Source organism: Artibeus jamaicensis, unplaced genomic scaffold (genome assembly GCF_021234435.1).
Source record: "Artibeus jamaicensis isolate MK-2021 breed Jamaican fruit bat unplaced genomic scaffold, CSHL_Jam_final scaffold_286, whole genome shotgun sequence".
In the NCBI taxonomy this organism is placed as follows: Eukaryota; Metazoa; Chordata; class Mammalia; order Chiroptera; family Phyllostomidae; genus Artibeus; species Artibeus jamaicensis.
In genome coordinates, this window is record NW_026522034.1 from 2,864,979 (window position 1) to 2,884,716 (window position 19,738).

The 19,738-nt window shown below is 39.8% G+C and overlaps 1 protein-coding gene across 1 annotated transcript in view; it reads left to right on the plus strand.

The window, feature by feature from the left end:
- SIN3A (SIN3 transcription regulator family member A) overlaps nt 1–19,308 on the plus strand; it is a 65,195-nt gene extending 45,887 nt beyond the window's left edge. Inside the window, exons 17-21 of the mRNA XM_037130984.2 lie at nt 5,230–5,403; nt 10,194–10,286; nt 11,447–11,541; nt 15,127–15,334; nt 18,222–19,308. Of these exons, the coding sequence (XP_036986879.1) occupies nt 5,230–5,403; nt 10,194–10,286; nt 11,447–11,541; nt 15,127–15,334; nt 18,222–18,452 (801 nt within the window). The 3' untranslated portion in view covers nt 18,453–19,308. The remainder of the gene's footprint in view (nt 1–5,229; nt 5,404–10,193; nt 10,287–11,446; nt 11,542–15,126; nt 15,335–18,221) is intronic.
- The last annotated feature ends 430 nt before the right edge of the window (nt 19,309–19,738 follow it).

Sequence of the window (19,738 nt, forward strand, 5' to 3'; positions counted from 1 at the left end):
GACTTTTTTCATGCTGGCTGCCTGTCGAGCCAGCATTGGTCTTGAGCCCATTCTTTGTCCTCCTGGTCCAGTTCTGCCCTTGTCTCTACCGAGGATGAACTCTCAGCTGTAGCCTTTTGTCTTCCATAGGTACTGGTAATTCTACAGACTTCCTCATTTAGTATTTGAAGTCTTTTTTACAGGAAAGGTTTCATGTATCATCTTTTATAATATACTACCTACCTCACTATCTGGGGTTCCCTCTGAATTAGGTTTGTGGTTGGTTTTGTGGTTTGTTCCTGTGGCACCCTTCGAGTTTGTAAATAAGTTTGTTGTCCTGAACAGAAATGTTAATTGCATAGGGAATAGCATGCAGTGGTCAGGTTTCCATTTCCTTTCCTTGAGTTCTGAACTCCCAGAGGGAGTCTGTAGTAGGTGCACTAATTTTTTTTAAATGAAAACTTGTAAAAAGAAAATTCTAATTCTAGAGTCCAGAATGCCACTGTGGAAAGAAAAGTTTGTTGCTGAAGTGTTTTCTTGGGGTAAAGTATGGAACTCTACTTGTAGAGTACCCCTGCTTTTGCCTTGAACTTGAAATGTGCTTGGCTCTGCGTCCTTCTCAGAGCATATTCTCAGGGTCAGGGAAGAATGTGTCACATACCTGACTTTTGACATCGTCACAAAAAGTTGTCAGGCAGACAGTTTTTTTCCTGTAAGTTGAAGAAATTAGGCCTTTCTTTAAGGGATCTGTATGGTGACTGGCAGAAATCACTGTATGGGTACACTGTGGTCATAATTTTTGAGAGACTAATCCCTGTTGACATCCCCTAAAAGTTGCCCTGTGCTTATGTTTCTGCTTACGGGTTTGCTGCTGCTATAGCTAGAAGTAACATCTTCCTACTGCCAGCATGACAACTTTATAAGTTTAATAAAACTTTTCATAAGATGATGTTGGTTTTTTGAAACAATAGATATAATTTGCCCATTTACTAGAAGCACTGGTTATGATTTTGAGTCAGTAAGACATAATGTTCAGACTTATTTTATGGGAACAGGTTTTATGCAGAAATCCAAATTCAGTGTTTTTTAAAAACTTGTTTGTGGTTCATATCTTAACCCCTTGTTTGGAATGAGATCATGAGATTTGCATCTCTTCTCTCATTCACCTCTTTTTTTTTTTTAAGATTTTATTTATCTTTAGAGGGGAAGAGAAGGAGAGAGGGAGAGAAATATCAATGTATGGTTGCCTCTTGTGTGTCCCCTGCTGGGAACTGGCTTGCAACCTAGGCATGTGCCCTGACTGGGAATCGAACCGTGGTTGCTTGATTCCCAGGCCCACGCCATTCACCTCTTCTTATTTGGTATTCTCCCAGAGTTCATTGCTTACTGAAGGTAGAACATACATTTCAAGACCAATCCATACATTTATCTTACCATTTCCAGGCTAGTTAAAGAGAGATTTATTTTTAAGAGTAAAATAAGTAGTCTTACGGACATCTAGTACAGAACTCAATGTATAACCAGACCACAAAGGGATTGGACTGGGACATTTTTTCCTTGGCCTGCATGCCTTCGTTCTGGATGTCTACTTCATTCCTCTGCTTTTCTACAGATGAACATTGGATCTTCCCCCAACCCAGGCTTTGGCTTTTCATGGCAGTGCCTCTAACTCAAACACTACCTAGTATTTCCATCCAGATGCTCCTCTGTCTACGAAGCACACTCATTGTGTCATTTCAAATTAGCAGGAATGCAGATCTGGCCTGGCTTAGGGGTGGAGTTGCCTAGTTCTTCCTGGATTATAGTGCTGCCCTGTTCAAAGACTCTAGAAGGGGTCAGATATCCAAGAAGAGAGTATGGGTGGGGAGACCTGGGCTACTTGAGTAAGAAGGTAGAAAGCACAAGTATCTACATGGCACGGACCATGCTTTAAATATACTTTCTGTATACTGCTTTTGTTCTATCTTAAATTTTATTATCAAGTTGTCATAAGCATTTTTTAAAGATTTTATTTATTTTTTGAGAGGGAGAGAAACATCCACGCGTGGTTGCCTCTTGCACACCTCTAACCAGGGACCCATCCCGCGAACCAGACATGTGCCCTGGCTGGGAATCAAACTGGCTGTCCTTTGGTTTTCAGGCTGACACTCAATCCACTGAGTCACACCAGCCAGAGCTTAATAAGCATTATTTTAATGGTCCATTACAATCCATTGTCTGGACTAATTATAATGTATTTAAGCCTCCCCAGTTGCTGCTTTTTGTACTACTATCAAATCACTCATTCTCTGACCTTGCACTCTATCCATTTATCTACAAATACACATACTTGTCATTTAAAACTTTTAAATATAAAAAAGTTGTTATAATTATTAGCACTTTAAAAAGAGTGTATCTTCCTAAAAATAGAATGGCTGAATGGTTATGAGAATTTTTAAATAAAATAGACAAATTGATACTGCAGTTAACTTTTCGCTTTCTGCTGTATCTGTTTTGTTTTCACATTCTCTGGCATTTTAATGGGTGGTTTCAGTTGAGGGAATTTTTATTTCACAATAGAAATATCTTCATGATTCATGGAAATGGAAACAAAAATTCAACATTCTAGTCATCAGATAATTTAATGAGATAGTCACAGAAGTTATCAGTAGTTAATTATGATTGACCTGTTTTGAAGATGAATTAATTAACATTATATACAATTTAAATACTGTACTTTCCATCAGATGTAGAAAGTAGATGGTGTCTTAGGAAGAATACTGGCCCCAGAAATCAGGAAGCTTGAGTATTAGTCCTGACTCTGCTCCTTCAGCTGAGTGTTCCTGTAGTTAATTCAGCACTAGTTTCTTAATACCTAATGAGTTTCAGACTTTGTACTAGGGCTGCTGGGTATAGACGTGGATCCCGATTTTGTGATTCTCTAGGGCCCCCTCTCCTCACCTTTGTACAGTGAGTTTTCTTATCTAACGTAAAAATTTGTTTCATATAATAGGATGCCCTCTTCAGGCTGTTCCCAGGATAGTTACATTTATCATGAGAATATGTGTGAAAGCAAATTATAAATGGTAAAGAAGTGCCATAAAAATAAAAAGCTACGGGAATTTTCTTTCATGTAAAAGTTTAAGTTCCTTAGAACTTTAAATAAGCAGCACATTAATAACAATTGCCTTGATTTTGCTTTTAAGTAGATTTCAAATGTTTACTTATGGACAAGGGATATGGTTGAAAATTTTGGCTTAGTTATTCTCTACAAAAATTAAAAGAATAGTGGTTTTGTGTGACTTATTTTTTATTTTTTTCTATTTTTAATTTTTTTTTGTTTCTTTTGGACAGAAATCTTTTTTAAAATATATTTTATTGATTATGCCATTACAGTTCTATTTCCCCCCTTCATTCCCCTCAACCCTGCACACCCTCTCCCCCACCATTTCCCCCTTTAGTTCATGACCACGTGTCTCAAGTTCTTTAGATTCTATATTTCCCTTACTATTCTTACCCTCCCTCCTATCTATTTTCTACCTATCATCTGTGCGGCTTATTTTCTGTACCTTCTCCTCCTCCCACTTTCCTGTTGCTAACCCTCCATGTGATCTTCATTTCTATGGTTCTGCTCCTGATCTAGCTGTCCTCTTAGTTTGCTTTTGTTTTAGGTGTGGTTGTTAATAACTGCGAGTTTGTTGTCCTTTCACTGTTCATGTTTCTTTAACTTCTTTTTCTTAGGTAAGTCCCTTTAACATTTCATATAATAAGGGCTTGGTGATGATGAACTCCTTGAATTTGATCTTATCTGAGAAGCACTTTATCTGTCCTTCCATTCTAAATGAAAGCTTTGCTGGGTAGAGCAATCTTGGATGTAGGTCTTTGGATTTCATGACTTGGAATACTTCTTTCCAGCCCCTTCTTGCCTGTAAGGTCTCTTTTGAGAAATCAGCTCACAGTCTGATGGGAAGTCCTTTGTAGGTGACTGTCCCCTTATCTCTTGCTGCTTCTAGGATTCTCTCCTTTATTTTAATCTTGGCTAATGTAATGATGATGTGCCTTGGTGTGTTCCTTCTTGGGTCCAACTTTTTTGGGACTCTCTGAGCTTCCTGGATTTCCTGGAAGTCTATGGCCTTTGCAGATTGGGAAAGTTCTCCTTTATTATTTGTTCAAATAAGTTTTCCACTGGTGGCTGTTCCTCTTCCCCTTCTGGTACCCCTATAATTAGAATGTTGGAGTGTTTAAAGATGTCCTGGATGTTCCTAAACCTCTCCTCCTTTTTTTGAATTCTTGTTTCTTCATTGTTTTCTGTTTGGTCATTTTTTTTCCTCCTTCTGGTCCACTTTTTTGATTTGAGTCCCAGTTTCCTTCCCATCACTATTGGTTTCCTGTGTGTGCATTTCCCTTCATTTCAATTAGTTTAGCCTTCATTTGTTCCTCTAATTTGTGACTATAATCAACCAGTTCTGTGAGCATCCTGATCACCAGTGTTTTGAACTGTGCATCTGAAAGTTTGGCTATTTCTTGGTCTCTTAGAGTTATGGGCTCTGGGGCTTTGAGTTCTTCTTGAGCCATGTTTTGGTCTGTTGGTGCCTGTTATGGATGAGGGGCAGAGCCCTAGTTGTTCACCAGGGTGGGGCCACCCAGGTCGCTGGTTTGTGACGCTGTATGTGGGGGTGGGGTCAGAGAAGAACAATAGGGGTCCCCTCTGCTGCTTCCCGCCCCTGGGGCCTGCGTGGTCTGTCTCACTGTTCGCTCCTTCACCAGTTTATCTGCACGCTAATGTGTGATTGCAGTCATCCCTCAGTGGCTCCACCACCTTGCGCCCTCAGTGGGTCTGCCTGCTGCTCCACACCTGGGATCCGCCTACAGCTGCTGGTGCACCTGGGTCCCGTACCTGGGTCGCGCACCTGGGTCGGTCTGCTGGATCTTTCCTGCCTGACCCTGCTCTGCTGCTGGCTCTGCCCCTGTTACCGGTTTGGCTGAAGGGTTCGTTGTTGTCAGACTTCCCTGTAGTTCAATTTTCTGTGGTTTGGCTGCATTTTTTTGTTGCTAAAACTTTGTTGTTTTTAAACTTGGTTGTATGAGAGGGTGTGGCGCTTCCACCTACGCCTCCATCTTGGCGGAAGTCCCGTGACTTATTTTTTTATATTACCAATTCCAACAGACCTTTTGACCTGAGTGACTGGAACTGTCCAAAGTAAGGTTGAGCGTGTGGCTGGAAGAAGTATTTTCTTGGTTCCTTGTTGACTTGCTTTTGCTTGATTCCAGCTGCAGCACATTGTGAGTGACGAGATCTGTGTACAGGTGACTGACCTTTACCTGGCAGAAAACAATAATGGGGCCACTGGAGGCCAGCTGAACACACAGACTTCGAGGAGTCTCTTGGAGTCAGCATATCAGCGGAAGGCCGAGCAGCTCATGTCAGATGAGAACTGCTTTAAGGTGAGAGTTAACTCATTAGTTAAGAACTGTGCTGGTGACAGTGTAAGGTGTTGGGACTGTCTCTGCCAGAAGTCAAATACAGACCAGAGCTCTTTGACCCAGTGATTCCACTGAAGGAAATTCAAAAGCATGGAAAAGGGGAAGTAAACTCTTGAAGGACAATCTCTTTCTTGCCTTAAAAAAGTTTGTCTTATGTGGTTTTTTATAATTTTTTTTTACGTTTTTCCATATGATAGTGGCTTGTAAGTATATTGTTTTAAAATGTTTAAAAATATAATTCTTTACCCTGGCTGGTGTAGCTCAGTGGATTGAGTGCGGGCCTGTGAACCACACAATTGCAGTTCGATTCCCAGTCAGGGCACATGCCTGGGTTGCAGGCCAGTTTCCAGCAGGGGACTCACGAGAGGCAACCATACATTGATATTTCTCTTCTTCTCTCCCTCCCTTCCCCTCTAAAGATAAATAAATAAAATCTTTTTAAAAATGTGTGTATATATATATATATATATAATTTTTTATTGTGGAAAAGATAAGAAATGCAGAGAAAAGAAAAATCGCCTCCAGTTCTTCCCAGACATAATCACTGATGTCATTTCTAGATTTTTCTTTGCCTATGTATATTTTGAAAGAGATTATATTGGGCAAAGTGTTCAGTAAGTTATTCTCTCAGCGACACTTCTGAGTCTTCAACATCTTGTGACTATTTGATATTTCATGCCTGTCTTGTTTGACGCCTGGGTTGTTTCCAGTTCTCCACCACTGAAGTAGCTGATTTGAAAAGCATGTTGCTGGAAACAGTCTAAATGTCCAGCTCACTCTGGGAATGGTTAATGGCAGCCTGTTGTGTGAATACGGGATGGCATGTTTTGCAGCCCTTAAAAGTTCATTATAAATTACAAAAATACTAAAGCAAATAAAATACAAAAGCATGTGTACTATTATTACAGCTATGTAATAAACGTGCATAGTTGAGCAAAGCCTTTTTGTATTTACACAAGAAGGGCAGGGTCATATGGCCCAGGACAAGGGTTGTCATTGGCCGAGCAGAGAGCAAGGTAGGTAACAATTTGACTTCATTGTGTATGTTCCATGTACTTTAATAATCTGACCCCAGATTTTTCACTTTGTTGTGTGCTTTTACTTTTCACTGTTTTCATTTCTAATTCATCACCATTAATGTTTGCTTAATTTAGAAACAAAGACCGGGAAACAAATTTCTTTGTTCAGTCCTCAGATCTGATTTTCTAATACCTAAGGACTTTCCCACTACAAAAGAGATTTCCTAAGCTTTTAAGGGTTTTAAATCTATAAATACTTGTTATGACTTTATTGTGTGTGAATTTCAATGGTGAAACAAAATTAGCATCCTCACCCTTAGTGAGTTAACAGGATATTAAATTGTGGCAAGGGCCAATGAAGGAATGGACAGATTCACCGTGTAGATGAGAGTAGTTGTCAGTGAGACAGAGCATAGCAGGAACAAAGGCTTTGTAACCAGGAAAATTGTGTCACCACAGTGATCCTCTATGTTTACATAGAGAAAAAATTTTAGTATATTAGTGCTAAGTATACGCAGCCCTTCAAAACCCCTGCGGCCACCACCTCTACCTCCAGCGTCCTCTCTCCTTATTTTTTCTATGTACATTCTACACTGATATTTTAAAAATCAGGCATTTTTAGCTGTCTGTATGTCCAGAGACCCATTTCTGTGCATTTACACACATTATGTATGTATATATAGGAGTAGATATTAGACTGTGCCTATTTTACATCCTGCTTTTTTCACTTAATATGTCATACAATGGCTCTATTTTGGTTTATATAGATCCACCAGTTTTAATTGCTGTGTCATACTTAATGGTATGAATGTACCACATTCTTTTTTTTTAATGTCATTCTCTTATGGGCATTTATTTCTACTTTTTTGCTATCTCACAGTACTACATTGAACAGAATTTCCTTGTATCAAGTTGGCCAAAAAGTTCATTTAGCTTTTTTCTTACAATGGCTCTGAATAGTGCTTAGTTGTCTTTAACTTCATTCGAAACAATTTTGTTAGATTGTATTGTGGTAGCTGTCATATCAATGTGCATTTGGAAAAAAACCTTATCAAAACTGGTGGATTTTTGTGCAGCCATTTTAATATCAAAAATGGAAGAAGACACATGTAACTGTTTTGTATATTGTGCTTTATTATTTCAGGAAAGGTAAAAACACAACTGAAATGCAAAAAAAAAGATTCGTGCAGTGTATGGAGAAGGTGCTGTGACTTACTGTGGAGGTATCAGAAATGTTTTGTGACATTTCTTGGAACTATTGACATGTTGACCAAATAGTTCTTTGCTGTGGGACTGTCTTAAGCATTGGAAGATGCTTAGCAGTACCCCTGGCTGCTACCCACGAGAAGCCAGTATCGGGAGATAGCCAACATACTTTAGAGTGACATCCATAGGATATTTTGATATCCAAATCAGTTAAAGATACTGGTGAAAATGAAAAGTGTGTCTTATTTTACAGAAAAAAAACTAAATGGATGTTTTGGCCAACCCAATACTTGTATCCTTGCGCTGATGTGTTAGTATTTGTCTAGGTTAGAGACAAGTGAAATTACTTGGTCAGAGGGTATGCATGTTTTAAATTTTAATGGATATTGATTGTTCTTTCACTCTTCCAAATGTTAGGCTATACCATGTGCACTTTCATAACAGCATTGATTTCCTTAGACACTTGGTATAACCAAACTTCAAATTCACATTTTTGTGTTTTCTACTGTTGCCCTTTCCTTCCCTCTTCTGTCTATTTCTTATTCATATCTTGTACCTTATCAAGGGGGAGAGGAGTATAGTTCTTTTTTTTTTTAATTTTATTTACTTTAAGAGAGGGGGATTGATGTGCGATAGACATCAATAGTTGTGCTATAGCTACTGTATTTTGCCGTGTATAATTCCCCCTATGCATAATGCACACCCACAGTCTAGTACTGCCTGTGTATAATGTGCATCCTTATTTTTCTCTCAAAAATTTAAGCAAAAAAGTATGCACTATACATGACAAAATACAGTACATCGATGGTTGCCTCTCACACAACTCCAGCCAGGGACCAGGTCTGCAACCTAGGCATGTGCCCTGACTAGGAATCCAACTGGTGACCTTTCGGTTTACGGACCCACACTCAACCCACTGAGCCACAACAGCCGGGGTGAGGTATAGTTCTTTTTATGTACTTATTAAAATGCAGTTGTCGCTGTCATAATTTCTCTGAAATTGATTGATCTCTTCCTATATCCTTCAGTGCTCAGCTGAGGGTTCACTTCAGTGATGTGAAATCTTTCTCATCTCACTGAGAAGGAATTGTTTACTCTTACATCATATTGCTCATGTCTCTAAAATAGTACCTTTGTAGTTACTTAGTTATAATTAATGTAAATCTAGTAGTTTATATTATCTTTTCTTTATTAAATTGATCTCTAAACAAGAAACCATGTTCTATTTTGAGTGTGCCCCTGCCTGATAAGTAGTAGACACACACGTCTGTGTGGTGAGTAAATGTAGTATAGGAGGGCTGTTGGTGGAGGAGGCGTGTAGACAGGGGACCTAAGTGGTAGTAGAGGATCTTTAGAGCCACACAAAGTAAATGGCTCCGCTTCTCTTGTGGTTGGTGAGCTGTGAGGCATTATTAAAGACTAAATATCCCCCTGGGTTTGAGTTTTCAGAAAGATCAGTTTGGTAGAACTGAATAAGGAGGAATCAGACGCATGTTTACTGTTGGAAGCAATTACCAAGTTTGGGTGGGTGACGGATGTGGGCAGTCTAATAATGAAGCTAGTCAAGACTTGGAGAGTGGTTACAGAGGAGAGGGAGCTGGGTGAACACTTGGTGAAGGGCCTAACAAGACAGGCAACGGAAGAGACCATTGGGGTGAAATTAAGTTCATTTTTAAACACATAGAGCGTAGACTGTCTACTCAATATCACTTTGAAGGGTGATTTTCTTAGAGCAGTAGTCTAATCTAGAAACTCTTGGTCATCCTATGGGTAGGGGAGTTTAGCAAACCCCTAGGGGCAGGGGGGTTTTGTTTTATTTTTAGTCTATTTTGGAAGAAACTATATTTGTTATTTGTGTATATATATTAGGAATTTTTAAAGCTTCTCCAGAACAACACCAAGAACCATAACTGGTGTCTGGTCCTGTCTGCTTACTGACTATGTATGTTTGAAACCAGAACTCTATGACTTTTAGTTTTTTTCTTTTATAAACCAAGGAGGTTGAAATATAAATGATTCTAAAGTTTCCTTCTAAGCACTGAGGTACTACCATGTGATGTGGATTGTGACCTTGTCTGCAGCAAGCCCTTAGGATAAGGGCATTTAGAATCCTAGTGTCCTGAAAGGGGAGATCCATGTGCCACCATCATTTAATAGTTCTTTTGTGCAAAACAGGACTTAGCTTTGCCTCTTATTAGTATATTGCTTTTAAATACAAGAGTTTGAAGAACTTACAGTGTGACCGATACCATTATAGCAGATCACTTTCTTTAAACATTGTAGACTGGTGTAAATCTTTGTACTAAATCCTAGAAGTGGGATTACACTAACATTTCATTTTGCTGGAAGCAAGATTAAACTTTTGCCATTTTAATCACCTTCCTCCTAAGCTTTTGAGTATCTATTCTCCTCATCTCTTCCATTGGAGCAGAATGTGGTACGACTTGATTACCTCCAGGTCCTTGAGAAACTAGGTTATAGCTTTGGAGATGGTCTTTTGTTTACACTCAGGTTTCTTATTTGCAGCTTATGTTCATTCAGAGCCAAGGCCAGGTTCAGCTGACCATTGAGCTTTTGGACACAGAAGAGGAGAACTCGGATGACCCTGTAGAAGCAGAGGTATGATAAGTATATTGTAGAAACTGCTGAAGGGAGCTGTCATATCCTGAGAGACTGAGCTTGATTGTTTCCTAGAAGGCCAAGATAGCCATAGGCCTGTTCAGGGGTTAGGACCTGATGCTTAAAACACAGGTCATAGCTGCCAGGTGGTAGCTGTTCGGGATGGATGTCAATCTCATCTAGCTCTCAGTGAAACAATAACCTCTGAGGAAACCTCATGGTTGGCACCCTCTATTTTTCTCTGAAAGTGTAAGAAACAGCAAATGAAGTGCCATCTGCCTGATACCATCTTTTCTTTTGTGTCACGTTTTACTTTTTGTTGGATCAGGTGAAACCAGAAGATCTCTACTCACCAGAGTAGACAGAGTGAGCTGGTTATCATAACTGAGTCTAATTGTTAATGCTAATGAGAGATGCAGGCCACACATATGGTGTTGGGTGGTCAGTGGAGGGGAGAATGTTTTGTGGGAATATGGGCTCATGGTTACCAAATCATTAAATTTTTTAAAAGAGATTCCAGAAATCCAGATTTTAATGTAGAAGAGTGATTCTCAAACATTTGCCAGTAATATTTTATTTTTTAATAAAAATGCTCTGAAAATTTTTTTCTAAATGCTCTGTGAGGAAATAAAACTTGTCAGTGAGCCATCTTCTACACATTTGTGACTTCTGTTAATTTTTAAGCATCTCAGAGAAACCGTGGGTTTTGCTATGTAACATAGCAATATTCAGCTGCTACAAGAATTTTTAAAACATCCAATACCTGACTATTTAGTCAGAGTCACCAACCTTTTTTCCCTTGGCCTGTCAAATACAAAAACAATAGCCCACACACTGATAGCCCACACATTTTGCATGAATGAATCAAAATTACACCTGTTTTTTCTGTCAGATCAGCAAAAACGTACATTTTTTGGTATGCCACAAAATTTTAGTAAATAGTTTATGTTCCATGAGATGGAAAAGGTTGAAAATTGCTAATCTAACAGAATTTTTAAGCTATTTCAATACTAAGTAACAAGCATTTTACTATAGGAAGAGATTTTTTTTATCTTGACATTTTAGGGGTCTCAGACATTTTAGTCATAGAATTTGCTGATGCAGATGAAATTCAGGTTTTGTGCTCTTTCCCCCCCCCTATTTTGCGTTTATAATCCTAGCGCTGGTCAGACTATGTGGAGCGATACATGAATTCTGATACTACCTCTCCTGAGCTCCGTGAACATCTGGCACGGAAACCAGTATTTCTCCCAAGGTGAGTGAACCAAGTCATATATGGGCAGGATACACTTGTGCACGGTTGGGCAATGGAGAGTTAAATGACTATCAGACTCTTGGGGGGGGGGGGGGGCGGATTTTATTTTCTTTTTTATTTTAGAGAGAGGAGAAGGGAGAGAGAAAGAATGACAAGAAACATCAGTTGGTTGCCTTCTGTATGCACCTGGAAGGCCAAACCTGCAACCTTTAGGTTTGAGCAATAGTGCCCATCCAACTGAGCCACACTGGCCAGAGTGAGATTATTTTTCACTTGCTGTATTCATTGCTCTGTCTGCTGAGGATACTAATCAAGGTTTGTGTTCCAGTTATACCAGGAGTTTACCTGGAGCTCATGCCATAGCATCAGGAAAGTGAGAGTTTTAGAGAATAACTAACTTTTCTTACATGGGATAGGAAATCAGCAAAGGGAAAGGGCACCTGTGACAAAGTCAGAGTAAGCCAAGTGAGAGCTTACAGGAGACCTCTTCCTTTGTAGTTACACAAGATGCTCTGAATTCCTCCAGCAATGAATTCTGAAAATCTGTTTGAAATGCTGTCTGCCAAGGAAGCTTATTAGGTTCTTTCTCAGTGCCATAGTTTTTTATTGGATGCTAGTTGCATAGGTACCCTCTGCCTAGCATGTACCAGAATTCCAGATTTCCAGAAAGAAAGCACATTTTCAGCATAAACCATATATTATGTGGAAATAGTTAATATACAGTGAAACCACTTTGACCATTTAGGGAATAGTGGAAACTCTCCCAAAATTCAAGATCCCAAGGGATAACCTTCTAAGTGGGTTTCTCAAAGGATAGCTTGTTAAGCCTGCTATGTTAACTCTCTTCACAGAGTCTTTTCAATCCATTCCCACCGCCATATGTGGGCAGACTGTAATGTTGATCCTCTATTTGAAGTTAAAGAAGAGTTTCAGAAGTAGAAATAGTTTTGCTATAGTAGATTGGCTTTCTTTCTTCCCAAAAGTTTGGAATTGAAATCGCATGCCTTATATGTTCAGAAAGTTGTTATCCAGAATTATAAACTTAGTCCTAATCAGAACATGGATGGGTGAGCAGACTTCAAGCAGTTGCTCTGTGCCATGCCCCTCTCTCAATAAAACACTTAGTCTCCGTGCTTATGTCCCAGGAACCACTGTGTTGGCAAAGTTTTTAAAAGATTTGTATTCTGTGTTGTAGATGGTGCAGGGAAGGGAGGCACTTTCATCTTCCATGGGAACGAGATAAATTGATAAATTCCTTTTGGGGTCAGGGCTGTTCATGTATGAGACCTTTACCCTAGAACTTTGCTTCCTTAATAATTTGCCTTGTAGCGAAGTTTCTGTCTTTTTGGCCTCGAAACCCCCTTCAGTCTTAGAGCTTGAGTATCATTTATATGCATTACATGTAGGAATGTTTATCGCATTACATGTAGGAATGTTTACCACAGAAATTAAGGTTGAGAAATGTTTAAAAGTGTTATGAATTCATTCATTTTAAAAATGATCATACTAAATCCATTGTATTGTTATAAATAATTTTTTAATGGAAAGCTATTCCAAAACAAAAATTAGTGAAAAGAGGGGCATTGCATTACATTTTTGTAAATCTGTTTCATGTCTGGCATAATGGAAGAACAGCTGAATTCTTATATCCGCTTTTATATTCAGTCTGTTTCACTATGTTGTTTGATTGAAATATGTGAAGAAAATCTGGTCTTACTCAAATATGTGGTTAGAGAAGATTATTTTCATAACCTTTCAGATAATTGGATATTCTGGGATATGATAACAACCCTTCAAGCAGTAGTTTTATAAAACTAAGCTGCAGTAGCAATGAAAGTCAATGATCTCTTCTTACAGTTGTGTCAAACCATTGGTTTATCTTATAATTTGAATCTTTTTCATCTATGATTTTATAACTTCATACAGTTGGTTATTTGGAAAGTAATAATTCACTAAGTCATGCAGACCTACCAAATGTTTACACATTTTCATTTTATTATATCCAAAAAATCTCATGTATTAAAATTGCTGTTGACCTCATCAAACACATCTTTAAATAATGGGAAGCTGTCAGCTCCTGTTGGCAGGTACCAGTTTACCCAAATTCATAGTTTTACTTGAAAGTTTAGATCTTACTGTTGCCAACAAATATGTTTTCCTTGAAGCACCGGCAACCTTGCTCATTTTAGAGAAAATATGTACCACATATCCTAGGTTGACTAGTTAAGGGGTGTTTGTTTATTTGTTTGTTTGTTTGTTTCTGGGTAAAATTGGTGATCTATTTGCAACCGGGGTGCTTTTCTTTGAGGGTTCCATTGTATCTCCAATGGGGCTCTCTGTGTAAATTTAATTCAACAGTGTTATTTCTTCATCCAAAGACATTCTTTTTGTTTGTTTGTTTTAAATCCTCACTCAAGAACATGTTTCCATTGATTTTTAGAGAGGGGGGAAGGGGTGGGGGGATCAGTGTGAGAGAGAAATATTGATCATTTGCTTCCTGTACACACTCCAATCAGGGGCCAAACCCACAACCTAGGCCCTGACCAGGAATGAACTGGCAGCCCTTCTGTGCACAGAACGGTGCTCTAACCAACTGAGCAGTGCAGCCAGGGCATTAAGAACATTCTTAAGTGAAGCCATCTAGTATGTGGCCAGAGAAGAATACAAACACTCCTAAGGATAGTTTGGTGCCACCACCAGCATTTTTATTCATTACTTCTGCACTACAAGTACAAATAGCAATGCACTAAAAAGAGGGGAGGAGGCAAATAATGTTTTAGTAGTATTATGAAAGTAGTATCAATCTTACAGAGCTCCTGAATGGGGTTTTGGGGCTGCCAAGAGCCCTTGGACCAAAGAACTTGCTGTCCTAGAGTACTCACTGAAGCAGTGCTTTTAATGACAAAGTATTGGAAACAATATAATTGCCTAGTTCACAACCTTTCTCTACTTATTGTTGGAGAGACTTAAGCTCTAAATACCTACAAAGACATCCATTGATGTTTATCTCCTTTCCTATGTATGTAAATGATACTGGTTATGTACCATCTTTGCAAGAATTGAAAAAAGTAGGCATTCAAATAATTTTCTGTGCTCTGTGCTTCAGGTGAGGAACCCCTGATTGTTTCCTAATAAGGAACAGTTAAATTGAGGCACATTCCTCTGCAGCCATTAAAGAGAATGAGACAAATCTGTGTGTAGTAAAACTAAAATCTTCATGAGAGTCAGTGAAAAGTTGAGAATAATAGAATAATATTTATAGTATGATGCGATTTTTGTCTTGAACAAATTCCAAAGGCAGAGAACCATGGTGAATGAATTACATATGTTATTTCAGGGAGACCCAGGTTTCAAAACCACTAACAGAGTCTACCTTTGCCAAGGTAAGTGGGTCTTGAATTAGGGGTAGGAGGTGAAGATTTCTGCTTTTTATTCTGTTTATTCCTACTGTTGAAATGTTTTTCGGTATGTGTGTAATTAAAATTATGATGAGTGCTGTGAAGGCATATAATAGGAAAACTCTTGGAGGAGTCATGGAAATCTGTCTGGACCAGCTCTCATCCTTCAGAGCTTTCTGCTTTGTAGGAATCTGCGGCGGATCCGGAAGTGTCAGCGTGGTCGAGAACAGCAGGAAAAGGAAGGGAAGGAAGGAAACAGCAAGAAGAGCATGGAGAATGTGGATAGCCTGGATAAGCTGGAGTGTAGGTTCAAGCTGAACTCCTACAAGATGGTATACGTGATCAAGTCTGAAGACTACATGTATCGGAGGACTGCCTTGCTCCGGGCTCACCAGGTGAGAACCTGTTTCCCCAGCCAGGACCAACCTACCCCAGAGGCTTTCTGTTTTTCTCTCTTCCTTTATGAAAACCTTTACTTGGATTTGAGAGTTGTTGAGTAAGCTAGTGTATTAGGTTGTTAAGGGTGCTATAACAAAGTACCACACAGGCTGTTTGACTTAAACAATAGAAATTTATTGTCTCAGAGGAAGGCTACAAGTCCAAGTTCAAAGTGTTGTCAGAGTGGGTTCGAACCTCCTGAGGGCTGACGGAGAATTTTTGCTTGCCTCTTCTAGGCTCTGGTAGTTGGTTGGCACCCTTTGGTATTCCTTGGCTTGCAGATCTCTGCCTTCATCTTCACATGGCATTCTCCCTGTGCACATGTCTGTGTCTAAATGTTGCCCCCAGTCACAATGCATTATGGGTTCACCCTACTAACAGGATATAACCTCATCTTAACTAATTATATCTGTACTGACCTTATTTCCAAATCAGGTCACATTCTGAGTTGCCGGGGATTAGGACTTGAACATTTGAGTTTGGAGGTGGGGGGCACAAAACAACCCATAACAGCTGGTTGCACTTTCCAGTGAAGCTGCTCCCAGCATTTACTTTCAAGTGGTATTGCTTGTATAAAGCCTGCCTGTCCTCATGTCCTTCTCAATTGTGAAAGCTTCATGGTGTATTTATGTACCAGGTATTGAGCCAGGCCCTGGGACTACAAGCATGAAGTAGGGCATATAAGGCAGTGTGGTACACACTACCAAGGACAGAAACTAAGTGAAGTGACCAAGGGTTACCGATGTGCAGGTCCAGCCTTTGTTGGGGGGAAACTTCTCTGAGGAAGTGATGCATGAGACCTGAACAGTGACATGGGTCCAGCCTGGTGAATAGTTGGGGGTTGGTAATTTCTAGGCAAAGGAAACAATCACAAGGCTGGGAGGGAAAAGAATGTGTGAAAAACTAAAAGCATCAGTGTGGCTAGAGCCATAACAAAAGTGAGATATGTGGAATTGGTAGGGTAGGTCGAGGCCACATTGCTTAGTTTCATAGGCCATGGTTTGGATTTGGTTGTGGTACACTGGGACGTTGTTGACAAAGATGGCTTGGATTGTCTGAGAATGGGACTGGGTGTGGCACAGAGTTGGAAGGTTAGAGACCATTCAGAAGACTGCTCTCGTCCAAATGAGATGTGATGGTGACCTGGGCTAGCAGAAAGAAGGCGGTGGAATTGTAAGAATTAGACAGACTGGAGGTATAATTTGGAAATATATAATTGTCAGGTAATGATCAGATTCCCATTTGAGGTTAGAGAAAGAACACCAAGAATGATGCCTGGCAGTTTTTGTTGCTTGGTTTTCTTTTTTTGCTTTAATAAATGGGAAGTTCAGGGATATATCTGTTAATAGGAAGGAGTTACCATGTTTGAGGGGCAGATACCACTCTGTTTTGAACTGATTAAGTTTGAAGGGACAATAAAACATTTAAGTAGGAGATGCTGGGTGGATGATTTAATGTACTTCTCTCATGGTGCTGTGTGTTGTATATATGTCTCTTGATTCAGAGTTTTGGGTGGCTGGGCAATCCTAATTCATCCCTTTCCTCTGCTCTACCTTGCACATGAGCACCAATAAATATTTACAGGATGAAAAGGTAGGAACGCAAACCTCCACTGAAGATCTGCTGTGCCTGGCACTCTGGTGGGCAGGGTAGAGGTAATAGTGTGAAGGAGAGTGGGTTTTAAGCCACTCTGTTACTTCAGCTGTCCTGTTACTTAGAAGTGGATTGTCATGCTGCTATGGAAGTGACCGACAACTGCAACTCATCTCACTTGGGGGCATATTAGAATCAGCTGTGTTGCTGATTTTAAAATGTAGCTTGATGGAAACAAGAAAATCTATGTTTATCAAGTTCTCCAGGTGATACTAGTGAATACTAAAATTGAGAAGCACTGAGCTTGTCCTGCCCAGACCCTGTGTTGGCATTGTCTTCTGTGGCTCAATGGGTTCCAGCTCCTTACAAGCTCTGTGTTCTTACCCTTTGAATTCTCTTCTTTAAACATAGATTCCTATTGTGTTTTACCCCCACTAACCAGTGGTGTCAGAGACTTGAGCCTGCATCTTTCCTTTGCTACTTTAGGAGAAAATTGGGCTTTGCATTGGGTTGGCCAAAAAGTCTGTTTAATTTTTTTCATAAAAGACATTTTTCATTTTTACCAATAACTATTGATTTGGGTATTTTGAGTATGTTGGCTGTCTCCCGCTATTGGCTTCTAGTGGGTAGAGGCCAGGGGTGGTGCTAACGTCTTCCAATGCATGAAAGAGCCCCACAGTAAAGACATATTTGGCCAATATGTCAATGGTACCAAAAAACTTCACAAACCCCTTTTGACATCTTCACAGTTAGTCATAGCACCTTCTCCATACACCGCACAAATCTTTTTTTCTTTTGCGTTTCAGTTGCATTTTTACCTTTCTTGAAATAATAAAGCATAATATGCTGAAAAGGTTATGTATCTTCAGTCTTCAGTATTAAAATAGCTGCACAAAAATTCACCAGTTTTGATAAGGTGATTTTTTCTTTCTTTTTTTTTTTTTAATGCACATTGATATGACAGCTGCCACAATACAGTCTAACAAGATTGTTTCAAATGAGTTAAAGAGAACTAAGCACTACTAGAGCCATCCATCATATGGAAAAAAACTAAACAAACTTTTCGGCCAAATCAGTATTTGAAGGGGTGTTGGTTTTTTTTTTGGTTTTATTTTTTTGTTTTGGTTTGGTTTTTTTGTTTGGGGTTTTTTTTGTTTTGTTTTGGTTTTTGGTTTGGTTTTTTGGTTTGTTTGTTTTGGTCCTAGTTCATGGGTTTTTTTGTTTGTTTGTTTTTGCTTGTCTGTTTTGCAGTCCCATGAGCGTGTAAGCAAGAGGCTACATCAGAGGTTCCAGGCCTGGGTAGATAAATGGACCAAGGAGCATGTGCCCCGTGAAATGGCAGCAGAGACCAGCAAGTGGCTCATGGGTGAGGGGCTGGAGGGCCTGGTGCCCTGTACCACCACCTGTGACACAGAGACCTTGCACTTTGTGAGCATTAACAAGTACCGTGTCAAATATGGCACAGTGTTCAAAACCCCGTAACTGCAAAGCCAGAGCAGATAACTTGAGGGAGGTGCGTGTGGGGTGGGGGTGGGTTCACATGCCCTCACACACACTGAAGAATCAAGGAAGATGCCTTTCAAGCCTCATTGGGCCTCTCTGGGACATGGCCACCTAATCTGTGCGTGCAGCCTGGCACCAAGTGGGCTACATGTAATAAACATGGGTACCTTACAAAGTCGACCGGAGCTGGAACTTTCCCCAAGGGGGTTGGGTATTGTCCTGCCCTGGAGGGGGAGATCCATGCAAGCACAGACACTCAGCTTGCTTGCACACACCAGCAGAGCTAAGACTGGAGTCTCCTGGGGCCTGACCTTCGATGAGGGAACCAGGTGCTGTTCACATCTTGGCTGGATGGGCGTACGTTGACAAACAGACTGGGGAAGGATGCAACGCCCAGATGGGTTGTAACTCTCATGGTCACTGCTCCTCTTCTCTCCCCACACAGGGGAACAAAACTGGATTTGATTTTTTTTTTTCTTTCTTTTTTTCCCCCTTGGTCACTCAAGCACATCTAGAGCATCCATTAGATTTTATCTGGGACCCACAGTTTGGCTTTCGGATTGATCATCTTGTGGATTTGATTCCTGACAAATCCCTTGTTTGTCTCCCTTTTACTCTCTCCTCTGGTTATCAAACTCAACAAGTTCAAATTAGTCCTTTTTAGCTCCCGTGGAACTGTTTTGTACCTGCTTCTTTACAAGTCTGCCCTAGTGCCATCCACCAGCTTTACTCTTTCTCTCACACACACACACACACACAATTTTAACTTGATTTTTCCTTTTTTTGTAAATAATGTACATACTGTCAATTTTTTATTAAAAGAAATATGCTTTGATGTGCTAGCATAACTGTTCTAGCTTCTTGTGTACCATAGTTCTACATGGCTTCAGATTTAGTACCTATGAACAGGTGTGCGAGACATTTATAACACTTTTTACCAAAGGGAGTTACTGTTGTGTAGTACTTTTGTGTAAAACTTGTCTTCCCCTTGCCCCAAACTTTTTTGTTTTTTGGGGGGGGGGTTGTTTTGTTTTGGGGGTTTGGGGGGTTGTAAATAAATAAAGCTTGATTCTTAAGGAATGAATTTGCAACCCAAGTCCCTTGTCCTCACCAGAGAACTATTACAAAGCACGGATTTGGGCTCAATTCCTTATCAGCGGTACCAACAGGCTTTTGCTTTAGTTAGTGGTCAGTTGCACTTAAGTCAAAATATTCCAAATTTTTGAAGCAGAATAATTAATTCTTTCAGTATGTTTTTTCCTCTT